The sequence below is a fragment of the Quercus robur genome, chromosome 10 (genome assembly GCF_932294415.1).
Source record: "Quercus robur chromosome 10, dhQueRobu3.1, whole genome shotgun sequence".
NCBI lineage: Eukaryota > Viridiplantae > Streptophyta > Magnoliopsida > Fagales > Fagaceae > Quercus > Quercus robur.
Window position 1 is genome coordinate 33,191,152 of NC_065543.1, and position 14,395 is coordinate 33,205,546.

A 14,395-nucleotide genomic window follows, 5' to 3' on the forward strand; every position below is an offset into this window, starting at 1 on the left:
ACGGTAGTCCACATCAAAACCTTGATTCAATACATTCTGAAGTCCCAAAGACTCGTTTTTAAGAGCAGTCCCTAAAACTGGAACTCTAATATGTCTATAGCATTTCTCAAAAAGCGCGTCGATCCCCGTGAAGGATTCGTTTACAAAGTAATTAGCGGTATTATCTAAGCCGCAGGAAAAGTTCTTCGCGCCATCCAATCCGCTAACTTCAGAAGGGCAGTCATAGAACAAAGTTAGGTTTTGATCGGTTGGTGTGTAATAGTCGATGTTATTAAAATCCAGAGTGGTATTGACGAACTTTGAAGTTGAAGAACATGGACCATTCAAGAGGTCCAATCTTGCAATGGTCATGATATAATGAGATTGGTTGATGTTTAGTACGCGGAACTCTAGTTCTTCAAAACTGATAATAGGGTATTCATTGTGGCGGCACGTAAGCTTGAACTCTGGAAAACCGCAATGATCAGGTCGATCACCTCCCAAGAAAGGGTACGAAGTGTTTTTGATCCTTCCACAATCAAAGGGAATACTGCACTCAACAAAGCCTTCAACGGCGGTGCAGTAAGATGGTGGTAATATTGTTAAGAAGAAGAATAGGGTGATGAGGGAAGAGAGAGCTAGATGATAAGCATCCATGTGTTATGTGTAGGAGACTATAGAGGAAAGAATAAGGTGGAATAACACGCAATTGTTAATATATAACGTTGAATGAAGACTTATTTTTTTAGAAGCGTTGAACGAAGACTGGTAAATGGTAAGTCCTAAACAGATTAAAACGTCTTCTTCTCAAATTGATTTTTTAAACGGGATTAGTCTGGACTCTGGAGGCACAATTTTTCCACCGACTTTTTCACACCATTCTTTTATGTCTGAGACACTGCTGTTTTATGTTTCACCAGTCCTAAAGAGAATGATTTTCCTCAATCCCAGAAAGTTGCAATCATGTCCTAGTTGCCGAGTTCACCCAGTTATAAAATAAGATGAACCAACCTTTTAATTTTATCCGACCAATTGAGCGTCCTATAAAACAGAGCTGGCAAATAAATAAATAAATAAATAAATAATAATAGACTATTAGGGCCAAGTAGCTATTTATACTTATCTTTAACGTTCTGTTTAATTTGAGGGAGAAGGGAAGTAAAGTAAAGTAAAGTATGGTAGATTTGTTCCAAAATTAATCTATCTTAATTTTACTATACTCTCCTCCATTCCCTCTCTTTCTCCCCTCCATCCAAACAGAGGATCTCTCTTTTAGCTTTGCGGTAAAAGAATAGACGGAACTCTCTTTCTTGGTAAGTTCATCCTTTTGGCATTTTCACCTACAAAGCTCTTTGGTCAAACTTTCCGTAGAAAAGCCAGAACTGTCTTTCCTGGCAAGTTCTTTTCGTTTTTTTGGCATTTTCACCAACAAAGCTCAGACTGTAGTCGAACCACTTTGAAGGTCTGCTCGCCTCTGCTAATGCCTTGCCGAAAATGAAATTAATCTTTGAATTATTACGTCATTTTACCTTTGCTAAATATTCATGACTAATTAATAATTGACATTTTTCTTTAGGTTCGTCGTTACTTGAATGTTGATGAGCCCTCCATGTACCAATATGACAAATAACAGTGGTTGGATTTCTGGCCCAAATAATAATAATAACAATGGTTGGGTTTGATTGAAGTAACCTTTAAATATAATAACCTGCCCACTCAACTTTTTTACTAGAAAATTTATTAAAAAGAGAAGAAATGCTGCATAGACAACACTTTCACAACAAATTTTAAGTGAAAGGTTAAAAGTTTGTTACTGAATGTTATTAAAGATGCAAAAAAATAATTTCAGTAGTAAATTTAAATTAAAACTAAAAGCTCAAATAATGTAAAACACTATACCTTATTTAGACTTCCAATTTTAAACTTACAGCTAAATTGTTTTTACTCTAACTTATCGAAATGTAAAACAAGAGTAAATGATACGCAATAACCGAAACTACTCTCTAAGCCCTAACCACAAGCAAGCAATAACAAATATAAAGTTTAAAGAGTAAGGGAAGAAAGATGCAAACACAAGATAACACCGAGACGTGTTATACAAGAGAAAACCGAAAAACTCGGCGAAAAACCTCTCCGCGACTTTCCAAGTTAAAATCGATCCACTAGTGAATAAGTTGAAGTACAAAGATACCAAAAAGACCCTCTAAGCCTAATCTACTCAAAGTAATTGAGCCCTCCAAGTTCCAACTACTAGCGAACTTCTCGGAGTCTTATCTTCACTAGTTATTCGAATCTCGCAATACCGCCCAATTGCACTCGCCAAGCCTCACCAGCTTATTTTGGCAAATTCCCAATACTTTCCAAGCTCTAAATCACTCTCTACAATCTGAATAGGTGTGAGTTGTGTTTGAGTACAAATCTCTTATCAATGTATAACAATGAGAGAGGAAAGGAGAAGAGAGTACAAGGATATCTCTCTTGAGGATGAATAGCTCTCTCTAACTAGGTGGGTGTGTTGTAGAAACCTTCCTATGGTTTTCTTCTGAATAGCCCTCTTACAATTTTGTGAGTAATGAGAGTATATATAGTATGGGTGAAGGGTATAAGAGTCACTTAAAATCCCAATTATCAGTGCATTTCGTGGGTCATCTCGTGAGTTGGCCAAGTCGCAAAATGAGTCGCAAAACACACTGACTCTTCAGCTTTAGGTATGTGCTCCTCATGTGACCTTCGCGAGTTGCACCACTTGCGAGCCAAGTTGCGAGATCAACTTCTTGAGCAAATCTTCACCACTTAAGACTAAATCCATTACAAATAAAATTCTACAAATATAAGGAAATAAATTAATGCAATTATAATATTTTTTGTCATGGAATAAAGTCAACATAAACGTTATGTGAAAAACCATAACTTGACAAGAACTAATAATAACTACCTATGATTTTTTGAGAAAATATTAAGAAAATATTGCAAACTTAGCATTCTCTATAAGTATCGACACCAAAATTTCCTAAGTATTTGTTACCACCACTTTTTCACATTGTTCTGGACTAATGAACAAAGCCCAAGGCCAATGAATATGGGTCCCGAAGATAAAAAAAACTAGAGAGTACTCTAGGCTAGATAGCCGTTGGTAGAATGAAGCAGCCAATAGACCCAAGGTTGGCTTGAATGGGGAAAACGAGGCTAAGAACCCTTTAATGAAAACAACCTTTGAATAAGGTAGGAACAAGACCAAGAGATGGCCAAACTCACTAAAATAGAAAAGAAGAGAGAAGAGCCACAAAGAGCCACAAATAGCCGAACTACAGAATGGGCTACAAAGCAACATGTAAGCCCAAAAGTAACCCTAGTCCTTTGCGTGAAGTGGAAACTTAGAGAAGAAGACTTAACCTTTGTATAAAAGGGAAGAGAAATGGAAAGGGGAATAGGCTGTAGAGCGAGAAACCAAAGTAGTGTAAAATATAGCAAAGAGAGAGTTGCTTCAAAGAAGAAAATATCTCAAATTTTAAACACGATAGAAAGATCGATGGATGAAGCAAGGAAAGATATGCCATTATCATTGGAGCTTAGGGAGACGTAGCTTGGAGGAGGAGAGGAAGATCCTAGTTGGTTTGTCTAGTCGTGATCCATTTGGATGAGCTTTCACTCGAAAAGGTGTATTGAAAAGAGAAAGCAATGGTCATCATAAGGTGCATGCCATAAAAAAAACTATTTGCATTTAGACAAAAAATATTAATGCTCCATTTGTTTCAGAGAAAAATATTTTATATGTAAAAAATTCTACATTTAAATATTTTTTAGTGAAGACATTTTCAAGTGTTTGGTATGATTAAACACTGAAAAATGTAAGCACAAACTAGCCACTAGCCACCACAACCAAAGATAAGCACAACCCACCACCAACCACCCAAAATCTAGATTGAGAAGAGGAAACAAAAAGCCATCATTGCTCCATTGTCACCAAAATCTAGTGACTAAAACACTACCACCACAACAACAACAACAACCACCAATACGAAGGAACAACACCAAATGAAATATATATATATATATATATATAATTCAAAAATTAGAGATCAAAGAAATCCCACCCTTAATCAGCCACCATTAATATTAGAAACCCATCACCACCATCAAAACTCACAAACCACCCCAACCAAAGTCATGTCAGCCACGAAAACCCAATACCAAACCCCACCACCAAACTCAAAACCAAACCTGACAGCACAAACCCAACACCAATGACCCTCCCAACCACAATGACCACCGCAACCACAACCACCAAGATCTAAGAGATGAAGCCTAAAAAAAGAAGAGACAGAGAGAGAGAGAGAGAGAGAGCATCACTCAAATTTGACGATGACCCACCCCACCAACACCCTTATCACCAATCTACACCGTGAAAGGGTGGTGGTCATGGATCTTTGTCAATCTGCACCACCCTTACCGCCACGATACCCTCGCTAGAAACATTTATGTCGACGGTTAGAGTCCCAAGGGACTATGCCAAAGAGAAAGGAGGGAGTTTGTGTGAGAGAAGGAAGGAAGAAGCAAGGGTGGGCGTTGGTTTGTGCATGGGAGGGGGATTGGTGTGTGCGTGTGAGGAAGAATTAAAATTTTTTAATCTTGTTTTAAGAGTAAAACATTTTACGACTTGTTGCTCTAATTTTAGAGTCGATTGTAAAATATTTTACAGTTGATTATCTTTTTACATAAAAAAAAAAAAATAAAAAAAAAATAAAAAAAAAACATGGTAAAATGAGTAAAATATTTTTGGAAAAATATTTTACTTCAAAACAAATGGAGAGTAAATGTATTTCACCATATTATGCATAGAAAGCCTATTAGGTTTAATTCAACCAAAACCTGAAGCCTACACAAAAAACAAAGAATCTCCCATTTAGGGGAGCCAAAAAACCCTTTCATAGTATTAATTATCCAAATAGAGAAAGAAGACCAGAAAGGAAAGAGATAAGTCCAAGTACTATTCTTTAATTATAAATAGGAGAAACCTAAGAGGTCAACAAAGAGGGACAAAAAGGGAAAATGTCATTCAAATTTAAGTATAAAATGGGAGTGAATCCCACTCACCAAAGACATCACACAATCATATCACAACAGAGGCATATCAGAAAATCAGATAGAACCCCCAGCAAAAGAGCGTGAGAAAAAAATAGGAGTAAAATAAGAGTATCCCTATTATAAGTGTATCCTTATTGCAATGGATTATGTAAACATGATTGAAAAGAATCAAAATTTATAATTAACAAGTTATGGAGATTTTTCTTCTAACCTTTGTGTTTGAAGATTTGTGGAGCTTAGATGGTTATATTATGAGTCCAAATTTGATAAGAATAGGGTGTAAAGCTCATGGTTTACACCATTCAATAAAATATTGTCACATTGAATATTTACTTAAAACTTAATACATCGTATCTCATATAATAATAAGTCAATAAACTCACAGTCTCCAAAAAAAAAAAAAAAAAAAAAAAAAAAAAAAAGTTGGATTTTCAAATGGATAGTAAAATTGATTGAGTGTGGTTGTGTCTATTTTTTACTATGTAATATGATGCTATAGAATGTTGAGATTGGAGAGATAAAACTTGGGTTTTACACCACATCTTCATAGAATTTATCTCTTATATTATATGTAATTTAGTTAAACATGATTGTCACATGTTGTATGATTAATGTTAGGGTCATATTTTTCATGTGTTGGTATATCCTCTAACAAAACGCATTTTACTTGTATTTGGATAGTTCTAAGTGAATTCTAGAATATCATGAAGTATGTCTTGTTGCTATATCAAGTGGTGTTATTGAAGACATGAAAACTGCATAGAGAAATAAGTTTGAAAAATCTTAAATCAATAACCTTGACATAAACTACTATTGAGATTTAATGAAGCTTGATACCTAACTCATTACCTCTCCAACTATTGAGTTACGGGATTTCAGAATATAGTCAACACTGTTTGAATTCTGATTGAATATTGTTTATAGGTTTTTATAATCCTAATAAGAATAGGAGAGCATAAGGTTTGTGTAAACGTAATAACAATATGAAAGCCCATTTAAAAGGCCCATTAAACTCCTATATAAATATAGTGGTAGAGAAAGAAAACCCCACCTAACCCTAGAATGCTTCATAAGGTTTTATTATTGAAACCCTAGCCTCCATCTTTTGAACCTATGAGTTTAGAAAATAGAAGAATAAGATCTTGTGCGCTTTTGGATTTTGTACCAAGTAAAGTATCTGACACCAACAATTGAAGATCTTATTGGTGTTTTTATGTGAAATTGCTACAAATCAATCAAAAGGGTTGTTGTAGAATTAATCATATATTGTGATTCGTGCAAAGCATTAGTCACGTACTGGGATTACTACAAAGGGAAAAATTCTCTACAAAATTAAGACCAATTGGGAATTGGCATAAGAATTCTACTATAGGTAGATACTTTGGGATAGACTAGGTTTGGGTTAAGATTCCTTGTACTTGTAATCTCTTGATTTTGATTAGTGATTCTTGGGAGTGGTGACCTAAAAATCACCTGATGGGGTTTTCGGATCTTGTGAGAGGTTTTTCCCATTAGTCAACAAATCACCATGTTAATTTATTTTCTACTGTACTTTAGTTTATTTTGTGATTTATTTGTGCTTCCACGATTTGCATGTAATTTGACATAATTAATCAACTTGGATAATTGAATTAATTAACTGGAGTCAATCCTTAACCCAACAATTAACCTCAAAGCAGTCAACCCCAAAAAAATCCACACTCAACCAATTTAATTAGGACTCTTCAACACCCTCCATCCCATTCTAGCATCGAATACACATACATGCGTGAAAAGCTAACCAATAAACAAACCAAATTCGTTTCAATTTGCTTATTAGAACGAAATATTTTGGTACAGACCTATTTTGACATACTATTCCAGAATGATATATATATTGATACACACAATCAAGAAAAATATATATTAATGCCATTTGTATTATTATTTTGTTTGGGTCAATGGGTATTTGGACTCTTAAAAAAATTAGAGAGAGCATATATATATATATATATATAAATAAAATAAAAATAAAAACAACAAAAAACAAAAACAAAAACAAAAAACAAAAAACAAAAACAAAAACAAAACAAAACAAATAAAAGATGAGTGTTTTTAAAATGCCGATCAATCTATGTAAGGAAATTGAAACAATGATTTATAAGTTTTGGTGGGCCAAGGTGATTCAAAAAAGATCCATTTGGTGAAGTGGAGCTCTTTGTGCTTATCAAAATTAGTTGGTGGGATGGGTTTTAGAGACATCCAAAATTTTAACAATGCTTTATTGGCCAAACAAGTGTGAAGATTGATTCACCAAAAATACACATTGCCAGTGCGAAATATTTCCCTTATGGGAGTATTATGGAAGCCCCTATTCCTCAAAAGTGTTCTTATGCTTGACGGAGTATTTTGCAGGCTTGGGAGGTCATTGAGAAGTGTGCTATTTGGTGAGTGGGAAGTGGGCATGGAATTGACGAGTGGAAGCATAGATGGCTCACGAATCCAACCTATAACAAAATTGTGTCTCCAAAGGGTGAATCCTCCAAACACAAGGACCTGGGATCCTGGCAAACTTGAGGAAACGTTCTACCCGGGGGAAGCTGAGTTGGTGCGTCGGATTCAGGTGGGTGAAGGCTATGCCGAGGACCTCCTGGTCTGGCCTTTGCCTGTTGATGGCTCCTACAGTGTTCAGAGTGCATATCGCTTCCTAGCCTCAATAGAAACAAGTTCTCAACCATGCTCTTCCTCGGGTTCAGAGCAATAGAGCTTGTGGGAGATAATATTAAACACTTCATTTGGCGTACGGTAAAAGATTCGTTTTTGACAAAGCAAAACCTACGAGCTCGACACATTCCCAGTAATGAAACCTGTGATCTTTGCGATGAACATCAGGAGATGTTGCAGCACAGCCTTTGGTTGTGTGATCAAGCTCAATTTGTGTGGAAGCCTGATCCGGGATTTGCACCTTTTTTCCAGAAATCATATCGCTCTTTTGTTGACTTGCTTGAGGTGGTGATGCAGAGGGGATCTCAATTTCGGGTTGCTTTGTTCTCCACTATAGCTTGGAGCTTGTGGCAACGTCGAAACAGACTTAGAGAGAAGCAGCCATCTTGGAGTCTTCACGAGTTGGGTAGTCAAGCAAAGGACTACGTCATGGAATATCTCAATGCGAACCACCAATCATCTCCGGTTGCTTCTCGGTGTGTTCAGGTGCAATGGTCTCCGCCGTCTGAGTTGACTTACAAAGGTAACTTTGATGCGGCTTTCTTTGATGCCTCCAGATGTGCTGGTATTGGAGTGGTGTTTTGCGATTTTCAGGGACAAATAATTGCTACGTTGAGTCAAAAAATTCCTCTTGTTCAATCAGTAGAGCTGGCAGAGGCCATGGCAGCCTGTCGTGCAATGTTATTTGCCAAGGAACTTAGCTTGTTCAATGTTGAGATAGAGGGGGATTGCTCAAGGGTTCTTACTACCCTGAATATGACGAGGTGTGGTACTTTATTTGGTCATGTGATTGATGAATGTAAGAGTTTAGGTGTGACTCTCCGGTCTTGCAAGTTTAGCCATGTTTGACGGGAATGGAATAGGTTAGCTCGTGCTTTAGTTAAGAGAGAAGTTTTATTTATAGACACAGATGTATGGGCAGAATCCTTACCTAGTGATTTGGATTGTGTATTCCAATCAGATTCAGTTCAATAAAATTCTCTTACTTTTTTCTCAAAAAAAAAAAAAAAAAAAAAAAAAAAAAAAAAAGAAAGAAAGAAGAAAGAGAGGAAGAAATAACAAACCAGCCATGGGCTCACGTTCCACGCGAAAACTTTCTACTAGACCCATCCTTAAAAGATTCTATGAAATATGCTATCTACTAGTTAAAATCCTAGCCATCCATTATTTAATTAACTTCCACATTCTTTTTTCTAAATATTTATACTAATTGACCTCTACATTCACTTTCACTCTTAGTCCTTCACTCAGTTAATTCAGCTGCACAGCACGCGCTCTTCCACCAATGCCTCAGTTTTCTTTTGATGTGAATTTTGTGTCGACAAAGAGTTTTGAAAGGTGATTAAGAAAAAATACAGAGAATTCTGGTCTTAATGAAGATTGATAAGGAAAGTTAGATGGTAGTGAAGGGCAGCAGCTCAGATTGTTCGATATGAAGTTGAAGGTAAAAATAAAAATCTCAAATTCTATACCAGTCGAATCTTGAGTTTCAACTAGTATTTATTGAAATGCCCGAAACACACTGTAAGAGCATCCCCAGTGGGAATGCCAAATGGGAAATGTAAGGATTATTTAGCATTAGAGCCAAAAATCACCTAGCATTTGGACTTGTAAACATTCGGAATTGTAAAATTTTTACAATTGTGATAAGATGCTACTGTAGCACAATTGTATTTCTAAAAATTATTTTTTAATTGTCTCTCTCATGCTTTTTATAAAAATCTCCAACCAACTTTCCCTCTCCTCTCTCTCTCATTTCTTTTCTTTTCTCTATCTTCCTTCTCTCTCATTCTGCTCTCCTCTCTTTAGACTCAACCCCATAGCCACCACACCATGGCCTGACCCACTGTCACCGACCATGGCAAGTCACCACCCACTCATTATTTCTCTTCGCTCTCTTGTTGCAGATCAGTGTGGTGGCGTGGAGATCGACGTTTGGGGTTTGGCATAGAGATCAGTGTTTGGGTGTGGTGTGGAGATCGGCATTGGGTGTGGTGATCGGCATTGGGCGTGGGATGTGGAGATCAACGTTGGGCATGGATATCCTAGGATGTGGAGATCGGCGTTGGGCGTTAGGTGTGGAGATCGGTTTATGGGTTTTGTTCATTTATGGTGCGAGTTGTTCATTTATGGGTCTGATTTTGCTGGGTTTTTGTTGGTCATTTGTGGGTTTTGTTTTCACGGTAGTGGGTGATGGGCAGTGAAGCAAGGGTGGTTTGTTTGAGTTTTGTAGCCTTTTTGGACAGTCGAGGTGGTGATGGTTTCAGTGGAAGAGAGACAGAGGAAAAGAGTTAAAAATTAGAGAGAGGAGAGAGATGGGAGAGAATAGATATGGTTTTGGGATATCTTATTTTATTGGGTAGATATATTATTTTAAAGAGTAGAATAGGAAAATAAAAGTTGAGATATTGGGTATGTTATAAAATGGTATAGTATAAATGATAAAGTAACTTTTTGGGATGGTAAAATAGAATAGGATGACATATGCCATTGTGGATGCTCTAATAGGTTAGAGTTGGCAAATTGGATGCGACTATCTTTAAAAAATATTAATAAATAAATAAATTTACGCCCATCCTCAAAAGAAATTAAAAGTCTTGCTTTAAGGAGTTGAGCCCAATTCCCACATGGGTAAGGTGTGATATTGAGAAGAGGTTTATCACTTGCTCCGGACACTAACTGTTTTGGTGTTGGCGTGTGAGTGTATTCCCTTATCTCATTCATTTCTCCCATATATGTGTGTGTGTTTCTCAAATAAAAAAAAGGAGTTGAGCCCAATAACTTTTTCTTAGAACAACCAAACTTCGTTTCTCATCCCATATTTTTTCCCTAAAATAAATAAATACATAAATAATGAGGGCATTATCACGGTTTCACTTTCACCTACAAAGCTCTGACCATGGTCGAACGATCTGCTCGCCTCTACTAACACCAGACCAACAATGAAATTATTCTTAGAATAATTATGTCAGTAAACCTTTGATAAATTTTCATCACTAATTGCTAATTAACATATTTTTTAAAGTTTATCATTACTTGAATCATTGATATTTTTTTTTATAAAGGGAAAACGTAATTCTAATTTCATAATCAAAATCACCGAAAACAAAAGAGGAGTATAGTTAGACTTATATTGCAGTACAGTTCAACTTATCTTCAAACACTTGGTCAAAATTCAAAACCAAACCAAACCTAGAAGAAGAAATATGTTTCAGCCAAGTCCAGGAGAGTGAGAAGAGACAAGAGAGTAAATATTGTTACCTGGGCAGTTATAAGAGCGCTCTCCGTCACGGCAAAAGCAGACAAATTGGTGTGCTACATTAGAACCGCAATACCCACCTGAATGCTCACACCCGCTACAGACAACAATCAAGGCATTATAGTCCACTTCAAACCCCTTGATTCAATGCTTCATGAAGTTTATGGACTGCACCCGCAGACTCATCAATAATAGCATTTCGTAAAATTGGAACACGGAATCTTTCTCTGCATTGCGCAAGGCCAGGAATATGGATCATTGCTAACAATTCGTTAACATAGTAAGCGTTATTATTTGCATCACTACCTTCCAAGCTGCACGTAAATCTATTTTGGACCGGTATAAGTGTATTGACTTGAGGAGGGCAGCCGTAGAACAAAGTTGGTTGAAGCGTAATTAAAGATGATACTATAATTCAAAATGGTATTGAGGTTGGTTTGAGGACAAGAACCATCCCAGAGGTCCAATCCTGCAATGGTCATGATATTTTGAGATTGGTTGATGTTTAGAATGAGAAACTCTAGTTCTTAAAATTTGATAATCGGGTATTCATCGTTGTAGCACTCAAGCTTGAACCCTTGGCAACCGCAATGTTCAGGTCGATTACCTCCCCAGAAAGGGTAAGAAACGTTTTTGATTCTTCTACACTCATAGGGACGACTGCACTCAACAGAGCGTGCATCATCGGTGCAGTAAGATGGTGGCAATATTGCTAAGAAGAAGGAGAGGGTGATGAGGGAAGAGAGAGCTAGATGGATATCATTGTCCTTCAACTTTAGGAGTGGTTGAGTGTATTAGAGAGTTATCATAAATAGTCAAACAAGTTTTGTTACAGCAACTGAATTCATAAATAGTCAAGACTAGTCAACATGTATGACCCAGTCAATCGGGAAAATTTTGGGTTGATACTACGAACTTAGGAAGGAACTAATGGCTAATGCTATTCATATTTTTGACATTATGTTTTGCTTTAGAAATATAGTAACACTGTTCATCCCCCAAAAAAAAAAGAAATATAGTAATACTAGTCCGTAATCAGTACAATAGAAAATTCTAGCATAATATAATAAATTAAAAATAATATTAATCAAACAACTTCAATTTTATATATATTATAAATATTCAAGCTGTGATTAACTATCTTAACCATCTTCGTTCTTGCTTAAAGTGTAGGTTTCAACTTTCAACATCAACTTGATAACAGCCTAATAGATGATATTCATCCATGAAATAATCAATAATTTTTAAAAATTTAAAATTTAAAAAGATAACAGGTGCTATTCTAGGGGAAGAGTACCTATACAATTTTTTCTTTACAAGCTTTTGTTGAGAAAGATGAAGAGGAATGTCAAATTTTTGCAGATTGGTATAGGAAAGAGACATTATAGATGGTTTAATTAGAATTTGCATCTCTCACACTTCTTCTATGGATGACTCGAATTTATTGTTTTTTTTTTTTTTTCTTTTAAAGTGGTCTGTTGGTAAGACGTCTATTAGAAATACAAAGGATCAAGTTATTGGCCTACTAGATTGACCCACATTCCCCAAAAGAAAACAAACCATTACAATGGTATGCAATTGCTGTAGTATTAACTATGCCGACTGCCCAAAAAGAAGTAATTGAAGAAGGATCAACTATGCCTTACAGGCCTATAGCTGAGAACATTAAGTATATACCATCAAAACCAAACCAAGAACAAGAAGTATGCTATAGCCTAATCCAGGAAAGTGAAAAGAGAAAAGAGCAAGCATATTTTTACCTGGGCAGCTATAAGAGCGCTCTTGGTCAGAGCAAAAGCAGACAAATTGGTGTGCTGAATTAGAACCGCAATGCCCACCTGATTCCAGACACCCTTTACAGGCAGTATCGTGCAAGGTATTGTAGTCCACATCGAATCCTCGATTCAATACTTCCTGAAGTGCTGGGACTCCACTCGGAAGCTCGTTCATAAGAGCAGCCCGTAAAATTGGAACAAGGATGCTTTTACTGCAGTTCTTTAAGTCCTGAAGTTTGCTCGCCGTGAGGAATTCTTCACCGAAGTAAGCATTATTACGCGTAACAGTATCGCCTGATTTGCAAGTAAACCCATGTCCGTCCGGTATGTCTACTCCAGGAGAGCAGTCGTAGAACAAAGTTATGTTTTGAACGGTTGAAGCGTAATAGTCGAAGTTGGTAAAATTCAAGGTGGTATTGAAGTTTTTTTGAGGACAAGAACCATCCCAGAGGTCCAATCTTGCAATGGTCATGATTGGAAAAGATTTGTCGATTTTTAGTACGCGGAAATCTAGTGCTTCAAACCTGATAATCGGGATTTCATTTTCCTGGCACAAGAGTTTGAACCCTTCACGACCGCAATATTCAGGTCGATCACCTCCCCAGAAAGGGTAAGAAACGTTTTGGATGCTTCCACACCCATAGGGACGACTGCAATTAGCAAAGCGTTCATAGTCGGTGCAGTACGATGGTGTTAGTATGGATAAGAAGAAGTATAGGGTAATGAGGGAAGAGAGAGCTAGATGATGGGCATCCATGTTTAGAAGATTATGAAGAAAATTAGTAAAGGGTGATTGAGAGGTAATGCTTATGACACAGCCACATAATGTTGAACCAAGACTAGAAAGAGAGATAGAATGATAGATGGATGAGATGAACTCACTTATTTATTGTTTTGACGAAGAAAGGTGAGGTTTTTAGAATAGTATTCACGAGAAATAGATAGACAGAGAGAGAAGAGAATATTGACTTCGACTTTGTGAGATCAGCTAGCGTGACAAATCTTTGTTTGAATGTGAAGACGGGCGAAAGACGCAACGAAATTGCCAAAACAAATTCACCAAAAAAAGAAAGAAATTGCCAAAACAAAACAAAACAACAAAGTTTCCTACCTATTTCAGTACTACAATTAAACTGTTGTTTCGTCGAAATTACCAATTTTATTTAACTTTTCTATAGATTGATGTGGCGTGTTCGAATTAATTGTATACAAATTAAGAAATATAGAGCTGTTTGGTGTGGCATTTTAAACAACAGTTTTTAATTTTTAAACAATATTAAACGTATTTTTATACTTTTTTTTATCCGCGCGTATTTTAAAAAATGCAAACAACTTTATTAAAATAATATTACCAAACGAGCCATAGTACTTGTAGTTGCACGATTTTCCTGGCCCGAACCCTATTGATCAGGCCCTGACCCAAGGCGCAACACACAATAAATACTTGTAGAGGATGGGTCAAAGAACTTAGCCTCAGTGAGCTTAGTCGGCCTGAAGTATGGAAAATGTTGTTGCAGGAATAAAAACACCAGAATGGATACTCCACAGAAGATTCTATTTCTTGAGTGATGAATACAGTTTTTTCTGTTCCCTT

General features: G+C 36.5%; 1 protein-coding gene across 1 annotated transcript in view; it reads right to left on the minus strand.

The window, feature by feature from the left end:
- The window catches only part of LOC126702076 (LEAF RUST 10 DISEASE-RESISTANCE LOCUS RECEPTOR-LIKE PROTEIN KINASE-like 2.4), a 28,437-nt gene extending 14,757 nt beyond the window's left edge, over positions 1-13,680 (minus strand). The window contains exon 1 of the mRNA XM_050400691.1: positions 12,787-13,680. Coding sequence (XP_050256648.1) covers positions 12,787-13,558 — 772 coding nt within the window. The 5' untranslated portion in view covers positions 13,559-13,680. The remainder of the gene's footprint in view (positions 1-12,786) is intronic.
- Between the last annotated feature and the right edge of the window lie 715 nt (positions 13,681-14,395).